The sequence below is a fragment of the Camelus ferus genome, chromosome 14 (assembly GCF_009834535.1).
Source record: "Camelus ferus isolate YT-003-E chromosome 14, BCGSAC_Cfer_1.0, whole genome shotgun sequence".
In the NCBI taxonomy this organism is placed as follows: domain Eukaryota; kingdom Metazoa; phylum Chordata; class Mammalia; order Artiodactyla; family Camelidae; genus Camelus; species Camelus ferus.
In genome coordinates, this window is record NC_045709.1 from 14,945,104 (window position 1) to 14,965,481 (window position 20,378).

General features: G+C 38.0%; 1 protein-coding gene across 11 annotated transcripts in view; it reads right to left on the bottom strand.

Annotated features, from left to right (window-relative positions):
- NBEA (neurobeachin) overlaps window positions 1-20,378 on the bottom strand; it is a 536,625-nt gene that overhangs the window by 12,205 nt on the left and 504,042 nt on the right. For 4 of the 11 annotated variants that reach the window (XM_032496310.1, XM_032496312.1, XM_032496309.1 and 1 more), the window contains 6 exons: window positions 12,668-12,730; window positions 12,253-12,342; window positions 9,600-9,792; window positions 7,521-7,592; window positions 5,503-5,658; window positions 4,799-4,969 (listed from right to left, as the gene is read on the bottom strand). In XM_032496310.1, coding sequence (XP_032352201.1) covers window positions 4,799-4,969; window positions 5,503-5,658; window positions 7,521-7,592; window positions 9,600-9,792; window positions 12,253-12,342; window positions 12,668-12,730 — 745 coding nt within the window. The remainder of the gene's footprint in view (window positions 1-4,798; window positions 4,970-5,502; window positions 5,659-7,520; window positions 7,593-9,599; window positions 9,793-12,252; window positions 12,343-12,667; window positions 12,731-20,378) is intronic. The other 7 variants (XM_032496317.1, XM_032496315.1, XM_032496314.1 and 4 more) reach the window with 3 other exon arrangements.

Consider the following 20,378-nt stretch of genomic DNA (forward strand, 5'->3'; position numbering starts at 1 on the left):
GGAAGGGGTGTGCGCACAGCTGGAGTCTCCTTCGCCACAGGCTTCCCGTTTCAGAGCTTGCATAATGCTCACACAGGAGCTAAAAGACTTGTTTTCAAAAGTGAAATAGAAAAAGCACGACAACAACGTCTTATACATACTACTCAATGAACATTTGTCGGTTTGATATGAAAAGATGAACAGTAAATTCTCTTTCAAAGTTTCCTGCTGCAACGACTGTAAACATTTTCAACAAGCTTTCTATCAAGCACCTCGCATCTGGTATAAACATTCAAACCACACTCTTTCAATGCAGACCGGATTTTGAGCTGAGGTCCCCATGTATTTTAAGCGTCTGTTGAGACAATGTTGACTTGCCCCTCTTGTGACTATCTTGTTGGAAGCTACAGCACGTAATGAGAAATGTCAAGTCCCAAGATCAATGAAATTTGGGGCTCTAGGGATTCAACAGGAATAGCATTGATCCTTTTAAAGAACACCAGTCAGAGACGGGCTGTAACATATTGCAGAGAAGGGCTCAGGAGGATAAGCAGCCAAGTCCAAGATACCTGCCTGACAAAAAATTCAATCAGCTTTTAGCACAAAGTGCCTGCTCTGCTCTCCCTTCTTTCATGTGATAGCCTGCTTCCAATTAAAGTGCGCAAATTAATTTTTATCACTTCCAAATTAGTTTCAGAATTTGTGTAGAAGTCTGTTTCAGATGAAAGCAGCTGTCCCTCACATCTCTGCAATTCTCTTATCTAGTTGGGGACCCTATTTCAATCTACAAGAAAACTGTCTGTGCTCAAATCACAAGTTTGAAAGAGTAACAATGAATATCTGCATTAAATATATTAATAAAACAACTATAATTCAACTGGAACCTACGCCTGACAGCCTTTGCTTATTTCTTTTATGGTCTGAGACTCTGTGTAATAATTGGTTTACACGTTCTTATTGTCTTTGCAGCAAATTCATTAACACTATAGAAATAATTAGAAAAAGGCTTATTTATGACATGTCTAGTTAGTGACAACAATATGTTTGACACAAGGAAACCATAAACTCTATGCCTACCTAAAAAAATTCACAAACATTATTTATTTTTTCCCCTCTATGGCACTAATAGAGCTACCTGTTAAAAAAATAATAATGACAAGGCAAAAGAAACGTACATATATTAAAGCACTTGAATTTATCTCAGGAAAGTTTCAGTGATGTGAACATAAGGTGAGTAATGAATCCTATCACGTTATGGTGTTGTGCTGAATATATATGATTCAGCCCCTGACACACAAAGCGAATTCAGTGTCCACACCAAGACCAATTTCTGAATTCTAACAGCTATGAGGATATTATGTTTCATGCTAGGACTTCCCCCTTCAAGTCTAGGTTAATGTATACAACCCTCAAAACCTAAGGGCATTGTGTCACACACTGTAATATGAATTTAGACGTAACTAGCTTTTTTGGTCTTGAGTAGCAATGCATTATGAGATAGAAAACACGTATAGCCTGATTCTCTGACCTGTGAGTTGGTAGCTAGAATAGATTAAACTGAATCAGGGAAAAAAAAAAAAAAAGAAAAGAAAAAAACCCTTTTTCTCTCATATTGTGAGTTTTCTGATGGCAAGGACTAAGTCTGTGTTAACACCCAGGGCTGATCCCTGATGTGATCTGACTGCCTGTACAAAAAGTGAACTGACCAATATATATGGTCTCTAGGCAAGCACACATGTGCTGCCAGGTGGGCCATTTTAACAGATTAAGTGACTCATCAATCAGTCGAGTCAAAGCCATACTAAATGTGACTAATTATTTTTTACTATTACTATATATGATAAAAAGCTGAAACCAGTTTTTACATAATCTTCAATTTGTGCCCAAGAGGTAAGATTCAGCATTTTGGGGATACCCAAAGATCTTATGATACAAAATATTATCTGATAGCAATTCATGATTCATGTAATACTCAATACACTCAGCACTTCCAAGCAGGAAAAGCAGTTTTGTGCTCATTATAATATAGACTTTGTGAAGCCCAGAAAGGCAGAGGATTTCACTACCCAGCACTCCCAGCTGCTAAGACAGTACCAGCACACAGCAGGCATTCCACATGCTTGTCACTTGACTATTACTTTAGGTACCCATCCAGTTTGTTCTAGAAGAGTATTTTTTCCCTTTATGTTAAGGATAATGGATAAAATGGAACCATACTACACATGCCCACATTAAACGCCCAAGGAAGTCTTGGCAGGGTGGGTTTTATGGAAGTCCTTTAGATTCATAATGATGACAACAGTTTTTGATAAAAAACAAGTTCCTATAAATGGAGGTAATACTTTATGGATAATATTTTGCAATAATTTCTTAGGGATAATCTTGTCTTTAAAGTTTAAGTGAAATGCTACATTTAAATAAATCCAGTATTCACAATTCTGTTCTTAAGCATTAACATAAACATTTCCATTTCCAGAGCTCCTGTTGTAAGGGACTTTAAATGCACTAAATATTACTACATTTAACGTTTCTTGCTAAGTGAGGGAATATACCTACAATCAATTGTTAATCATCATTTGGCTTAAAAGATCATTAGAAAATAAAGTAGTTAACAGATAATTACTATAATTGACATTTTTCTTTAAAATTGTTTACCTCATAGCAGTACATTATATTAAGTATCTTCTCTGCTACCAGCTGGTAGTTTTTAAGAAATGAATTCTCTTTTTGGAAATATCATTTTCATCATTTCTGAGGTTCACTTTGAAGATGTTAATTAATTGGATTTTAAAAACTATTCTGTTTCTTTAGAAAAATTTTTTCTATCCGATAACTTCTAATTTTTGTCAATAACAGATGGAAGATACCACACAGCCCTGTTGCTTAATTCAACTTTTCTTCTAATTCTAATGAATGATACACTACTCTGGAAACAGAAATTTGGAAACATGTAAAAATACATTTAGATAAAACACATGTGATAATGTACCATGCTTGAGAATAATAAAGTCAACACTGGTAGATCAAATGTCTTTTACAAACACACATACACAAGAATTCTACTAAAAATGAAGTTTCTTTTTTTACGGGTATGGTTTAAAAAAAGAGTAAATTAGGAGGTTAACTTATCAGTATTCAGAGTATGATGTTTGCTATAACATATAATTGGTAGCTAATTATTTGAGTTGGTTGGAAATCAAGCAACACTGAGTATGTGTTTTCTTCAGACCAGTATCAATCACATTTTAGTTCACAGCTCAGAGCAGAGGCTGAAACGTACAATCCACACACTTTCTCTTATTCAGTGTCCTCACTGTTAAGAGACACCACTTCCATACTGCACTTTTAGTTTCTTCATCTACTGTTCCTCCCCTCTAGCTGTGGGCAACAGGGCCGAAACATCACACATCACCTGGCCACCTAGCTCACTCTATCACTACCTTCGTATGTGTATGTATCATACTCATCAGGACCTATGATAGGGCCTTTGCTCCTATCAGCTGAAAGCCATTTATTTCTTTTTCAGTATTCCTGTCAAAACACGTAAGAGCTGGGGGTGGGTGGGACTTGAAGGGTGGCTGGACAGCTCGGGCTCTGCGCCCAGCTCTCTCAAAGGCTGAACAGACCAGGCATGCAGTTGCGACACGGTATTTTTGTCCATCTCTCACCTACTCTTACAAAGTTTCACTGGCAGATACACAGCATTCCTGGGAAATTCCTACCTCTGTTTTGTCATCAATATGCCCAAACTCATGTTTCAGTTTATTCTGGAGCACCATTGAAGCTGTGACCACTGTATGAATTACGATCAGAATAACCCTGGTTTAGGTATTTGCTATTATCAACACTTTACAGAAGTCATTCTCTATTTTACAGGAAATAGGTGCATTTGAACTATTGAAAGTTTGGTCATTAAAAACAGTAATTGTTTCTAGGAAATCTCGTATGTAGTTCTTTGGTCATTTCACCATATTTACTGAAAACCTATTACGTGTGTCTCTGTGCCGGGCACCAGAGACTTAAGACGGGAAGAAGGGACTCATGGTCCACTTCCGTGTTTCCTCAGAATGGCAGCTCCAAGGAATAATAATGGCTCTTTCATGAACAAAATGTTCCATGGAAAACATGTTTGAGAAGCTGTGAGTGACACAAATGTCAAAAGATTCATTTGCGTACAACGTTCAGAGCTCACCTTGAGGGCGAGAGTGTGTGGGGTGTTTTCTAAAATTACTTCACTCTGGATTCCCTCCCATTGTTTCCTACAGCACATTTTAGGGAGCACTTTTGAATAGAAAACACTCAGGAAATCATCCCAAGCAAAGAAGTCATCATATTCAGTTTTTGCCTCCCCAACGCTTAATCTGAAGAGGGTACTCAATCATTGTTAAATAAACAAACAGATATTTACGACACCCTGTGGTAGAAAGTAGTGAGTGTCCTCATGGAGGCACAAATAAAATCTTCCGGAAATTCACAGAAGGGAGTGACTATACTCAGCTGAGAGAAATCACAGGAAGTTGAACAGACTAGGTGACACGGAAGGAAACTTCTGGAGGATGAGGACATCTGGAGATAGAGGAAGGCAGCTGAGCAGAGGGCCCGTGTGAGGGGACGTGAGGGCTTCCTCAGGCTGAAGGGCATAGAAGTTGCTCTGTTTTACACTTTGGACATAGCTACATTCCAATGAGATGTTTGCCACTTGAGCTTTCATATTTTAAAATTCTTACAACCCCGGGAAAAACTATTAGGGAAATAAAAAAGGCAAAATATATTTAGATGAATTTACAGTCTGAGAGGGCAATTCTAGACAAATACTTACTGCTGTTTGGGTTGTCTCCTATGATATGGTGTCGCCCACTCCAATACCAGAGGAGCAGGGTCGCATCCCGCGACCCAGACACGATGTAGCAGTCCCCACCGATGTATGACTCAGACCTGGCCAAGCACGTGACCACATCCCAGTGACCAAATACAATCTGAGTTAGCTTCCCTGAAACACAGAAATGGCAGGTTGAACTCATTTGTTATTTTTCATTAAATGGTAATAAGCTTAACTTTATTTTAGATTTGTGAAAAGTGATTCTATAGACCAGTCCACTTATAAGGTAATTCAAATCTAGCTACAGATTTGGTTTCTTGAATGGCTTCTAAAAAAATGATACAAGAATGTCACTTGGGATTTTTTTTTTAAGGAAAGAACTTATAAAATAACACAATCATGATTCGTGATTTTTTTCCCCAGGGTTTGGGCCAGACTAAGGGGAGGCTTAAGGTCTTTTACTGGATCTGATTTGGGGAAGGAGATAGCAGTACCACTTGTCCTGTGAACTCAGGGCTCAGCTCACGCTAAAGTTCACAGTGGACGGAATTATAAGTAGTCAGTTACTTACAATGTGTACATTTAATTTGAATCTTGGCACTCAAGATAAAAATGCCTACATTATTAAGTAGGATTTCATGTGAAGCTTTGGGTGTAAAAGTGGACATTTTGAAGAGGATAAGGCATTTCATGCTTAAATTTACCTGTTTCTGTAGAATAAACTCTGAAACTCTTATCCCAGAATCCACAGATAAGAATATAACGATTATCTGCTGTGACCACAAAACAATGGGCATTGATTTGTATGCTCTGGTCAACGAGGTCTGTGATCTGCCGCTTGTTCACGCCAGAGTTATTGGCTAAACATAAACAGAGAAAAGAATTCAAGGAAAGACCCCCCAAGAATTCCAGTAAGCTCTTATAGAAGGAACATTTTTATGCTTTATTTATCTAGGAATGGGTTTTCAAGGCTAGAAAAGTTGTTAAGATCTTACGATTTCCCCATGAGGAATAGAAACTTTTTAGTAGCAGTGATTATTTATGAACCATATTATATATTTAGAAATTGTTGGAAGTTTAAGTTCTTCCTCCACTGATAGGAATTTGAAACATAATAAAAATAGTAAAATGCGTTTAATTCAATAGATGTTCACCATGCACAAGTTCAGTGGTGTCCAACAAATTCAATAATAATGAGGAATAAATATTGTATGAAATATGTTATAGAAGGAAAAAATGTCTTACTGTTTGCCCCCACCTGTCATTTTCTGATGGCATTTACAATTCACGTGAGAAGAAGAAAGCAGGGGTTTGAGCAAGGGGCATGTTATGTCGGCAGCCCCTCAGGGAGCTTTAGGTCAGCAACTTTAAAGACCTGGATTGTCAACAAACAGAAGCCTTTCCAGAATGGGCTGGCAGGGGAGAAGAGGAATAAGAAAGATGGGAGAGGGACTGGGGAGCAAAGAGACAGGCAGAGAATCAGCGGGTAGCCCTGGGATTGAATCTGAACAAAGTCAGGAACTCAGAGACGCCAGCTGATTTCCCTAGTGCCTGTCTGTATGCCAGCCTGTCCCTTACTCCACAGCGTCCTTTCAGGCTAAATCCCTGGGCTGAATTCTTAAACAGAAAATGCAGATGTAGGAGATCACCATCGCTTTCTAACACCAATTAAATCTAAGTGCTACTCTGTGGATATCGACTGACACTGTAATAATAATTACAAGAGAAAGTAAAAATAAAAAATTACTTAAAAAAAAACCAGCAAAGGAAGAGAAAATGAGAGGCTCCCGAGTCACTGGAGAACTATGTCATTGGTCCTTGATTAATTAGAGAACAGCTATTAATTTTTCCATGGTTACACTCTAGCTGTATGTGATTATTAACATCTTTTCAGCAGAGGAACAGCTAGACTCGGCTCTAAAAATATTCCTCGTCCTAAGGGTATATCCTCCCAAAAGCATGTAAATGCTAGTTTGTGTAGGAGGATGAGTAACCAAACTAAACGGCTGCCTCTCATCTTACTTCTGGGTTCAAAGAGGAAGAGTGAATTAATCTAAGAAAAAATACTATAACTTGTACATGGCTTTATAACTTTTCATGCCGTTTTCAGTTTTTTTCTAATTTAGTTCTCTCTACGAGCCCATGAGATAGGCAGAGCAAACATTATTAGCAACCATCTCGCAGATGTGAACTAAGGCCCAGGAAGATGAAGGTGTTTGCTCTGAGTCGTACAGCTAATAAATAGGTGTGATTATTCAAAAACACTTGGAATATCTGCTGTGACGAGTTACAGCTCCTGAGTTTACAATTCATATGAACCCTAAGAAAAATGTTTAGCCCTACTGGAGATTTCCACCAAATATATTCTTCAGCATTAGTTTTCTCTAATAATAGCTTTGGGTCCTTATATAGTTCAAATAATATGAACTTGTTAAAGAAGAGCTGAGGCTGGGAGAAAGAACACTTTGGAGTTCTTTGCCTAGTTTAGTTTGCCAACCTAAGTGACCTCCTAAAATACCAAGAAAACGCCACAAATAATTGTCTTAATACCACAGAGTTCTTAGATGGCTTCTTACGGCTCCTTGATGGTAATTTGATGGTCTTTGCACATGAATTTTGTGGCAGAAGAAAAATACTATTCAACTATCACTGGTGATAAGTAACCACATAGGAGTCCGTGGCTAGGCAGCAGTGTGAAAATGCACTTTTGTTGTTAACATACCGATGAGCGGATCCATTTCAATGGGAAGATGATGGGCCTGATCCAAGGAGTAGCCTGGAGCTCCTCTGAGGCCTGATGATGAATTAAAAGAGAAAATGACCATAAAATTCTCAGAAAGGAGAAATTTCCTAATAAGCAGTGTTTTATGATTACGCAAAATACAGATTTGCTTAAAAATTATTTGGTAAATTACTGTAAGAATGATTCAGTCCCACAACATGTTTTTGTAGACGGTCTTTTTTTTTTTTTTTTTAACATTTTTTATTGATTTATAATCATTTTACAATGTTGTGTCAAATTCCAGTGTTCAGCACAATTTTTCAGTCATTCATGGTCATATACACACTCATTGGCACATTTTTTTCTCTGTGAGTTATCGTAACATTTTGTGTATATTTCCCTGTGCTATACAGTGTAATCTTGTTTATCTATTCTACAATTTTGAAGTCCCAGTCTATCCCTTCCCACCCTCCACTCCCCTGGTAACCACAAGTCTGTATTCTCTGTCTGTGAGTCTATTTCTGAGATCGCTCATATGTGGAATCTAAAAAACAAAAACAAAAACAAACAAACAAAAACAAAGTGTAAATACAGGACAGAAATTTTGTAGACAGTCTTAGCAAAAATCACAACAAGACTGCTGGTATGGTTTTCACTTAAGATGCAGAAAGCGAGGAAGAGTGCTGTTATCCTAACAACAAGAAAAGCTGAATAAAATGGAAGATTGTAACATTTCTCGAACCCATCAGAGACCTAAGGCTGCTGGGCAATCAGTGAGCCTGAAATCTAAGAAAAGGCCGTGCCTGCGAGTAGGTGGGTGAGAGCACCTGCCCACCTGGGCCAGGGGAGGGGAAGACGGGGCGCCCAACCAAGCTGACTTTCTTTCAGTAGTTGGCAAGTCAACTGAAGATATAAAACTAAGCTACACTTAAAATCTTAAAATAAAATCTACTTTCGGAGGATTAATGTTTAGAGCTTGATTGAGTACACTGATCATAATTTTTTACATGTATATGCATATGTATAACATATAATACTTTTGACCAATTCTAAAGAAAAAAAATTAATTCTTTCCAGCTTTCTCTCAATGTAAAATGTTTTTAGAGGCTAAGATTCCTGTGAATAATAAAGTCATATTTTTAAAAGATGTCTGCTGCATATTTCTGATAGAATGGAAGTCGTTCTACCTCATGTTGAAAACATCACCAATAACCATAAAATAGGGGCATTGAGAAACCCTTAGGCGACTAATCTACAAGTCACTCTATTTTTCAGTGCGATGCAGAAGTCAGTAGAATAGAAAGATTCAGGTTAATTCAGCGTGGCTCATCCACTCAGTCTTAGAGACAGTGGGAGTCCAGGGGTTCCAGGGAGATTTTAAGTGGTGAACTGGGCCAACTAAATCACTTAGTCACATTCACTCCTGTCCTGGTTAAACAAGTATCAACATGCCTAATTTTTATAACAGAATTGTATCACTTCAAGATGTACTGGCTGGAAACTTCAGGAATGAGTTCGGAGAAAACACACATGAAATCACCGAACAATTCTGATTTTGTTTGTTCTCAAAGATTCTAAGCTCTACAAAGAGAGAGATGTCGTTTGTCTTGTTTGTTGCTACCCTCCCAGCGCCCAGGAACACTTGACGCAAAGTGGTCCAATATTTGCTAAACAACTTAATGAAGTGGATGAAAGAGGATTCGAAACCGTTATCTAGAAAATCCAAATTCAAACTCACTTTTGTTTAATATGTCATAATAGTGTTTGTTCTTTTTCTTTTTCCTGGGGGGTTAGCACTCAAATAGGGTAGGGAGACCTGAGTTATTTGTAGAATTGCTTCAGTTGATCAAATATTTATTTGATTCTTAACCATTAGCCAAGCGTTCTGTGAGGCACTAAGATACAGCAGCCGTGAATAAGACAGACTGGAGGTGTTTAGTTAGGTTTAGCAGTTATTCACTCTGCTGCTTTTTGTAGCTAATTTGGCAAACTCGTGAGCTCCCAGCACACTTATCTTCCCTTAACTTGATCCCAGCTTTTAAGACCCTGTTAGCAAGTGACTCGCTCAGGCACACTTACCTACTGTGTTGTGCCATCGATTCACCGCAAACAGTCTGCTGCAGGTCACAGTCACCACCGCAGGGATGGTCAGGTGGGGGAGGGTATTGGCTGCCACATGGGTTACTGGAGAATTTGATGGAAACTTCAGCACCATGATCACATCCTGTTGCATCTGATCTTTAAACATGAGTGGACTCTGTGGAAGGAAACACTGTTGAATAGAAAGGGAAGAGAGCAGGAGAAAACAAAAGGAATAACACAGTTAGTGAAAGCTCTGGGAGAACGAGGTTACAACAGGCTAGCACGAGCACAAACAGAGCAGAGCCATCGGAACGCTAGTCCTGAGGGACGGCGCAGAGACGTGAGCAGGGACTCTGTGGAGTCACTGAGAGAGGACCCCCGATAATTAACGACCAGCCGCAGTTTAGGTATCGCCACACGGCGATAGGAGACATTAGCTTATAGATACATCCACTTGATGTTGCATAATCACTCAATGCAGTTACAACATCATTTTGGTGAAAAAATCAGTCCAGTCAGATACTGACACTGTGTACATGAAATATAAAGCAAATTGATGGATACTTTCGTTTTTCACCTGGTTGATCCGGCCGGGGTCGGGGCTACAAGACGGAATAATTCAAGTACCAGAGCCTGCCTTGCAGTGCTGTGCACACGCTTCTGCTGTGGCTCTGATGACTGCGGTTTAGGCTTCCTTCCCCTCTGCTAGACTGTCAGCTTCCTGAGGGTAACACTTCTCCTCTTTTCTCTTCTAATCTTTGTTTCTCAAACATCTAGCATATGACTTGATAGAAAGTCAATACTACACACACTGCTATTAAGTAGCATAAAGCACTAGAAAGATCATCACATAAAACACACAAAATAGGGATGGGGGAACAACCATTATTTAGCTTTCATGCATGTTTTGTAATTGTTGGAGATATATATTTATTTATGAATTCTCTGTTACATGAACTTAAAAAGCTTATTTTCTTTATGAACAGTTCCATGCCAATTTAGTCTCTGACAATTTCCCCTAGGAAAGTAATGAGTCCTGACTGGGCATTTCTCCAGGATAAATATTATTACTATTAAACAGAGAAACTGAATGCAGGAATAAAACTCTTCTGCCAAAGCATTTCATAAAATAAAGTGTAAGAGAGAGTCTCCTGGACAGTTGATTAAAAACGCTCCATCTCAGGTCTGGAGACTCCAAGGCCACAGCTGCACGTCACTGTGTGCCCAGGGGTCTGAATGGGGGCGGTGCACTGGGTGGAAGCCTTCTGCCTGGTCCCACGCGAGGACCCACTTCAAGCAGCAGAGTCCATGACTGACTCATCAAGGGGGCTGAAACTGGCTGAGCTATTGTACAGGAAAAACATGGTTTCAAAAACATATTTACATATGTGTTTCAGTAGGTGTCTGACTACCAGTTCCTTGAAGGGATGGAGTAGGCATCTCCTCTGTGTTGCCAAAACGCAGTGTCGTGCCTGGTGCACAGAAGGGGCTCAGGGCAAATTTGTTAAGTAACTGACAGAATAAATGAAAGGCGTGAACAATACCTCCATCATGAAACAACAACTTATATGTTTGTTCCTGCATTGCTCCGGAGCATTTTACTCCAGTCCCAGGGTAGCTGGTGCCTTGATGACTGTCCAGAAAAACCGACTGCTGGACTCTAACTCATTTTGCAAACACATTTTTACTTCCTAGCATGTTTTTCCTTCAGTAAGAAATTTGTCAAAAATTACAGTTTAAAAAATAAATTCTAAAGTAGTTTCTCAGAAAAATTTTACCTTCTCCAGATTAGATAAAGAGGGAAATGTTTACTATTTGCTAAAAACTGAAAAAGGATGGTTTTGTTATGAAAATAGATTTTTAAAATTCAGACTAAAATGAAAAGAATATTGCCTTTTCCCTTGCAAAATGAGAATAAAAGTTTTTATATAAGGAGTTTAACCATGATGGTGATGACACCAGCTAAGATCTACCGAGGACCTGTATGCTAGGGGCTGGTCCAAGTGCCATGCACAGTGTTGAGTCCTTACGTTTTCAGAGTTGGTACTATTTTTACCCCCAGGTTATTGATGCTGAAATGTAAGAGAGAGTTCAGATGCCTTGCCCAATTCATTCATTAGTTAGTGGCAGAGATGGTGTTTGACCCAAGTTGGGCTCTGAGGTCCCTGCTCTTAACCCCTCTTCTCAACCGCCTCCCTTCAGTGGCTATAAATTATCTTTCTATTTCTTTTCTTTTCTTAAAACGAATTGCTCTCCCTACCTGTCCCACCTTGCCCCAAAAGATTAAATTGGGCAGCATCATATTGTGTTTATATTATATTTTTCATTCTGACTTATAAATCTATTCTAATTTTGGTGCTGGCATGTGTCTGAAAGGTTGTATGTGTATGGAGTTTATGCAGAAGCATATATTGTCAGAGAGGACGGCGATTTTTGTGAATCCAAAATTGGACTAGCTTAAGCCAAACTAAGAGGTAAGAACTGTGTTCTTTTCTCTCTCCTGAGGGTGATAAGTCTATACTTAGGCTGAAGAGTTAACCAATAAACTGAGAAGCCTTTTAAAATGCTGCTAAAAAAAAATCACTATTTGATTTGATTTATACTCAGGTACAAAGAAAGGGAAAAATGTTCCCAAGCTGCGGTGTCTTACCAGGTGCATGGCAGAGCTCCGAGGTGGATGTGGCTCGATAAGCAACTGAGATGGCGTTTGTCCAAAGTTCTGTATCTGGGCCTCCATGGCCTGCGGGGGAAGGAGAGTGACTGTCACAATCAATATGCATCAACAAGAGAGGTCAACGCACTCTTTGACAACGCAAGTGTATCCCAAGTCAGCCATGAAAAAAGTCCAGAAAAATTCACCGGGCGCTCTTCTCCCCGGGTGCAGAATCATCCAAGTGTTAGTATTTTGTAGACAAGCTTTGCTTCTCCTTCCAAACATGCTTCCATTAACCAAGTCACTATTCTTATTTAGAAGCTGAGGTTAAATGTGGAAATGTTAACCTGTGCATACATGCATGCAGCTAGAAACCAAAGAATATTTTGAACACTAAATACAACACATATACCTTAATAAAGTCCTTTGTAAGAAGGAACGTATGGGGATCTCTAATGAAATAAGCTTCTGGAATCTTAACGGGAAAAAAGAATGAGACGTGAAGTCCACTAAGAATACAAAACAAAATTAAAAAAAAAATCACGTTCTAATCAATTCAGAGGGCAATCAGTAGAAAGAATACAAAGACTTTCGTGTAATAATTTAATACAGCAAAACTCTCACTACAAAAAATGTATTTTACTGTGCCAAGCTACTGTAAAATGATTCTGGAATCTTATTTATAAGGTATGAATTAATTTCTATCGAAAATTTTCTGAAATTTTAGAGAGAATTAACCCAAAGAGGAAATAATTCTTGGGGCATCCTGAGCTATGCAATGTCATTAAAGTCTATGCAGGTGGAAATATTAATGAGGTTTTGTGACTTCAGTGAATAGAAATAATTTTAAATCTCTAACTGTACGGAGTGTATATAATATGCCTTTTTTGTGTGTAGGTCAAAGAGATAATCTCATAAGAGATTTAAGTATTTCCTCTATACATAAATTTTACAGATGAAAATTTTAATATCTTAAGCTAGACTAACAAATATTTTTCTGAAATACTCTAAGTATGTAATTTAAGTCAACAAGGAGAAGCACAATATTTATTATGATTGTTACTCTGTCACCATGCTAATTTTTCCCCTAAAATTGTGTGCTGTTTGGTTGCACATAAAAGTGAAATATGAAACTCACTGCTGAGTACTTGGGAGTGCAGGTAAGGTGGTAGATGGCTCTCGACACAGCACTGCCACCAACAGCATCACCATCTACAAGTCTCATTTATAAAGTCCTTAAATTTAACAATCTGTCCTCCTAGACTGCATTTCAAGAAAATGTTTATCAATAAAAATGTGAATTTTCAAATTTATTAGCAATATTAAACATGAATGCATCATTATCTGCCATATTTTAGCAACTGCATAAATGGGGTTTTTGTTCTTTTATCTGCAGAGGCTACAGGATGAATTATTGACTCTCTTAAAGTGCTGTCCAATTTTAACGTATACATTTATCTGCATGGTGTCCACTCATACGCGAAGGGTGACTACTAAACTAAATCGTACTCATGTAGATACCATCATACTTTATCTCCCCAATGCAAGATTTATGATTAGGAAGGGGAGACACCATTTCTGGTTAGGTTCACATTATAAACAGTAAACTCTTGAGAATTATATGAGAAACACATGAACAAAAAAGCAGTAACTATATTGTTAAAGCTGCCCTGGTTAGAAAATGTCCAATATCTAGGTTAATGTACCATAAACTAAATCTCTCCAACAGCAAGTACTATTGCCTGTGTTTTTACTCCTCCAGACAGAGGACCAGGGTGGCGGTAGGGAAGACAGAAGTAACATCAAACACATTTAAATCTCTACATCAGTGCCTTGCACTTAGTAGGTAGCCTTTAAATGTTCACAGAATGAATTAGCAAACTTGGTTTGCTTGACTTAAATTTTTTTCTGAAAAGGAAATAAAAATATTAGATTCAAATATGTTAGGAAATGGATTTAATTTCCAGAAATCTTCTCTACAGTTCTCTTTAGTGGGTCCCGCCTCTGATCCTTTTGGACCGAGGCAGAATGTACACCCACATATCTTAAATGACTCTCAATGGCATCAGAGTAAATCTTAAATTGTGCTCAATCTCACCGTTTCATTAAGACAAGCTATTCCCAGCATTCAACATTTATTTAAGATTAAACTGAATCCCTGTTCCTTGTGATTCACATCACATGCCTTCATGACCTAAAGGTTCTTACTCCGATATTTATCTTCTAGCTACCTTGTAACCCTGCCTTCCAATAAGTCCTTACCCTCTGATGTTAAACTGTACAGGTCTTTCTGATCTTGAAAAAACATGCTGCCTTCCCAAAGTCTATTACAGTGTTTGAATGGGAAGGGAGTACCTACTGATTTTCTTGACCGGTTCTCCCTGTCATCTATTTTCTGTGCTCCCTCACTTTTAGGACTCATCAATGTGTTCTTTCTCATCAAGAAGGGAGGTACTCTGTATGGGAGCATGCCCAGGGATATACACAGCCCATTCTGGAACCTATGAAGCATAGCAACTGAGTAGTTATTCTGATGTAGGAGGTAACATTTCCCTTCATGCTAACCTTGGGCAGGGTTCTAAATCCTTCCTAGATGCCCTAAATCATAACAAATGTTCACCATATTCTCACAGGATATTTTTCCCCTTTTTCCATGGAATTCAACAAGTAATACTTTATGTGTGTCTGTTTGCTCAGACTATGAACCTCTGCCAGTCAGGGCTGTGATTTAGCCCTACAGAATCCAAAAATGTTTGCTGAATATAAATGTGGGGAAATGGTGGGGCATTTGGGCAAAACTGAAAGGTAGCCTGAAAAAAGAAAAGCGTAGTTGCAGAGAAAACTTCAGAGTCCTTTACTTTTACAATTCAATATCACAAAAACAACTAAGTCAACAAACATCTGTTGAATGTTAACTCTACACCAAGGGATACAAAATCAGATATCAGACTGCCCTCCAGACGTTTTCAGCCCATAAGGACATGGGATGAGTACATCGTTGCCCACGGCAGGTAGGACCACGGTGGAGGCCAGCCCGGGGTGCCAGGGAGCCTGGAGGAGTGATGTCCAAATCAGACTCAGAGTGGAGGATGGGGTGGGGGGGATCGTAGGGCCTTTAGGGAAGAGACTTCCAGAAAAAGGACATGAGCTGAGGTTTGAAGGTTAAGTAGAAATTAGCTGGTCAACAACATGAAAAGAGTTTTTGCTATATGGACTTTTTTGCTGTATCATGGAATTTTTCCATTAATACAATTTTTCCAACTATATCAAGTTAAAAAAAAATACCCAAACAACTACTTACAGTTAATTATAAGGTGGATTTTTTCCTGTATTATCAGAAATGGGATCTTAAAAATTTGATGTCTTTCTTTTTCTCTATATATTCTGCATTGACCAGAGAGACCATGTTATTTATAAAACATATACTTACTGAGCACCTACTATGTACCCGGTACCATTCTAGATAGCTCTGATACTCACCAAACAAACAGATAAAGATGCCTGCTTTCCTAGAGGTTATATTCTAGCCAGGACACCACAGGGCTTACACTCAGCCAGATGTCACACATTGGAATCTAGAGTCAGCTCACAGACATGAGTCTAGTGGCCAACATTTATGTGTCAGGAAATTTCATATAGTAAATTGGATTTTTTGGCTTCTCTTGGAAAAACCAGAAGATCTGGCATTAACCCCATCAGCATTCCTGCATGCAACACGTGTCTGGAACCAAGGCACAGAGACTCTTTTTTTCATGCCCACCACTCATGTGACCCATGCATGCACTGCCTGCTGGCCTGCTTCCCTAACTCACTCCCTGCCTGAATGCTATAGACTTCAGTTTGTGAATCCTTTTAAAATCTAGTACCAACACTTCAGTTTGTGTTACAAGAAATCTATTGCTTTGTGTATCTATTGCACTTTCCAATGAAGAAAGAATGAACTAACATTGTGTGTGTGAGAGCCCATGAATTGTGTAATGCGTATGGCAGAAGCCTCAATCTGGGGAAATAGGTCTGTAAAGCTAGCTTACTTCATTGAATCTAAGATGTTATCCATTATTAGAAGCATCATTATTTTGTATACTCTCAAGAAGTGAAAAAAGTTGCCAATTAAACAACAATACATCATTGACTGTAAGGCACTGGGATTTGGAATACTGAGATATAAAAATGACATACATCTTAGAATCAGTCAGTTATAGTAACTTTTTACATATAATAGACTGTGATGTTACAAGTCACATATTTCATACAAATCTAACATAGGCTTAAAACACTAGAGTTCTGAAAACCAATGTGACTGACAAAACCTTTGGTATTTTACAAATATGGAAGACCATGTATTCATTACTAGGTAACCTTTTGGTAGGATAACATCAAAATATAAATCTGCTTATAATTAAATAATAACCTTGTTTCACAAGCCATTGTAATTGCTGAATTTGCTATCTATTTTTTGAGGTTTAAGAAAGATAAAGTTCATGAAGTACACTAATCTTACGTGTATAGTTTGGTGACTGTATAGGTATGTGTGTGTGTGTGTGTACCTTTTTCGCCTTATACCACCACCCAGATCAAGACAGAGGGCTCTGGAACGGAACTGGAAAGCTCCGCACCTCGACCTGGGTGGCGGTTACTGGGACTGTACATATGTCAGGATTGCCTCTTTTCCTGCCAGGCACTTATTTCCACTCCTCACCATCTGCCAAGCTGATCACTATTTTGATGTTTATCATCATTGATTATTTTTCTGTTCTTGAACTTGTGATAAATGGAATCGTATAATATCTTTATTGTATCTTTTTCTGATCAACATAATGTCTGTGAGATTCATCCTTCTTGTTGTGTGTCAACAGGGTTTTGTTTTTCTTTTGCTGCTTAGTATTCCATTATGTTAATCTGCCACAACATATCAAGTCTCCTGTTGATGGATATTTGGGTTGTTAACAGTTTCAGGTTATTGTGAATAAAGCTGCTTAGAAAATTCTTGCACATGTCTTTTGAGAGGGGAGAAGTCACTTCTGCCAGGTGTATACCTAGGTATGGGGTTGCTGAGTCACAGGGAAGGAATTGTTCCTAAATTGTTCTTCAAAGTGATTGTGCTGATTTTGAGTATTTGTAAGTATCTGTGAATGCAGAATGAAAATGTCAAAGCTGTAAACAGAGCAATGATTTAGGCCGTGTGGCCTTTTAGGGTACTGATATGCTGAAACTCTTACGTATCAAACTCAATGGTGTCTGATAAAATAATTATATAAGGAATACTGCTTTATTTCTTTACCAAGAATTGTGCAGATAGAAAGGGCAATTAAGTTAGTTTACTAAGAGATTTAAATTTTAATTGTTATATCAATTCTTACTTATTCTTACAAAAATTTTGTTGAATATTTGTTGAGCAGTCACCTTATATTTAGCATTTATTTTTCTTTCCAGCTAACATCTGTCAAGGAGTAGGTAGGTTAAGGGAGGGAGGGATAAATTAGGAGCGTGGGATTAACAGATACACACTACTGTATATAAAACAGATAAACAACAAGGACCTGCTGTATAGTACAGGGAACTATATTCAATATCTTGTAATAACCTATAATGGAAAAGAATCTAAAAACAATGTATAACTGACTCACTTGGCTGTACACCTGAAACTAACAGAACATTGTAAATCAATTATACTTCAGTTAAAAAAATAGGTAGGTTATAAAATTAGAGGGGGAAAAAAAGACCTTTTCAACCCCTTGGGGGAAGTTTTAAAACACGGAATTCTGTAGGGGAAGCAGAGAAGTGAAGGAAAAAGTGAACTGAACTATGCTTAGGAGAACAACAGAAGTACATTTGCACGGTATGTGTGGTTTTCAGATTTCATACACAAATAAGACCCACGACTCAGTTTTACCTGCTTATCTGTAATATAAAGTTCCCACTAGGGAAAGTTCCTATTAGGACAGTTTCCTTCTTGTCCCTTCCCTACTTTCTGATCGTCCCAGTCCTTGGTCTTGTTAGGCTCTCTTTGACAAATCCTCCAGGACACACCTGCCAAGTTCCAAGATTACCCACGCCTTCATCCAACTCTCCTCTCTCCTCACTTATTCTCAACAAGCTCTCTCCAGTCTTCCATCTTCCCCACAGGTGAGGGCCACTGTGTGGTTGTGTCACTGATGCCATATGCAAAGGTGCCCGGTTAGGGGGCAAATGAGTGATGGAATTGACCCCAATTGCCAGAGGAAGCAGCACCTTTAAAAATTCATCCTCCTAAAGAGAGTGTCTTTTTTTAGTTTGCATAAAAAGGCCATATGTGTTTGCTATGCCTGTGACATGTGTATGCCTTATTCCTCTGACCTGTTGCACCTCTTGCTTAATTGCTTTTTTTTTTTCCTTCTTGCCTTCCCTCCCAAGAAAGTTCTACCTCCTCTATGAATAAAGATACAAGTCTGGGATTAAATCTTCAGAAGAGGAAGTGAACATGCTGTGGTTTATGTGTCTTATTTGTCTGCCTGTTAATGCAAAGACTTCACAGCCAAGGTGAAAGTAAACATAGCAGCAGCTAAGTCATAGTTTAGAATGATGTTCAAATTAATGATACATACAAAATACTCTAAAAGAAAGAAATTACTGTTTAGGTGAACAAATGTGCTTTCTCCTTCCCTTTGTGTAGCCTAGTTATCTATTTACACTTTCTCTGGTATGCACCAGATTAAAAACTTAGATTAATCTTGTCTTTTCATCAATGCAGGTAAATTTAACCCAGGTCCTTTTTTTCTCCCATAGAATCTTCACAACTTCTAGTCTTTTTTGCAAATGCAGTTTAGTATTGCCTTTCAGATGAAACGCCATCAGGTCTGAGTGCCATGGGAGAGACAGTGTGAGGAGGCTAATGAGGTAGGCTGTCAAATGACTTGCTTCATCCATTTCTGTTGGTCTGTACAATCTTTTAAATGGTTTTCCAGAAAAACTGGCATTTTATAAAGCACCACAAGCTACACTACCCACAATGCAAAATACCAGACTCTGTCCAAACTGCAAGTCAGTTATTGACAATTTTCTGACAATTTAAGAAAAAAATAGTAAAAGCTTGGGAACACAGAAAAAGATTTTCAAACAACGTCCTTAGTATTGTGTTTAATCTCACTCCGCAGTTCTTACTTATAATGCTTTTATTTTAATGCTTGAGAGTGGATAAGCTTTTTTTTTTAACCAGAAACATACAACTTAGACACGCAACTAAAAAGCATATGTGATTTTTTTTTTATCATCTTTGTGTTCTACCTCCAATTCTACCAATTCTATACCAAGTAGGAAAAAATATGGAATTTTGAGAAGTCTGAAATGATAAAAAGAAAGATTACTTAATGGAAAAATGTATTTTAACTGATAAGCTTTTGCTTCTGGTTTATTGTTATAATAAAACAAGATCATATAAAGCATTACTTTTTAATGCTGGAGAAACAAGCAAAATAAATCAAGCAAATAATATCTGTACTTTATTATTTCTTGCCTTATAAACATTTAACTATATAAAAAATTAAAATGCTATTTTATATTCAACTGCTTCTAGTTTTTCATAGAAACTACAAAACAGAAGAACCAGGATGTTTCCTTTGTTTTAACAATCAACTGCATTAAGGCTGCAAAATTATTTGCATAGTATTATGCAAAAATTGTTAGAATATTTAAGAAAATATTTGGTAATTCAAGTGAAAAAGAGTCACATTTCTTTAGCTATCAGATGATGTCAGACCATACTTGAGGAAGGGGGTTTGGATTTGCTCTTCTACCTGCCTGAGTGCTTGGTTGTATTCTTTTGGTATAAATCTAAAAAAAAATGAAGAAGAGACTTATCCTCCTGCTGATTCCTATTTCCTCCTTGGAATGATGAATTGTAAGGATATTATGTAATTGACTAACGAAATGAATGTGAAAAAATAAGCACCATATTCTCTACATATGGTAGAGAATAAAGCTCTGTCCAGAACTTTTTTTTTTTTTTAAATTAGGTCAGTGCCACTGGTGGCCAGCTCACTCAACCTTTCTACCTAAAAATAAATATAAGTCAAGTCAGGTTGAAAAAGCACATGTATTTTAGTGTAGCAGGTAGTGGCTGTCCTACCCTGGATGCCTTAAGTAAG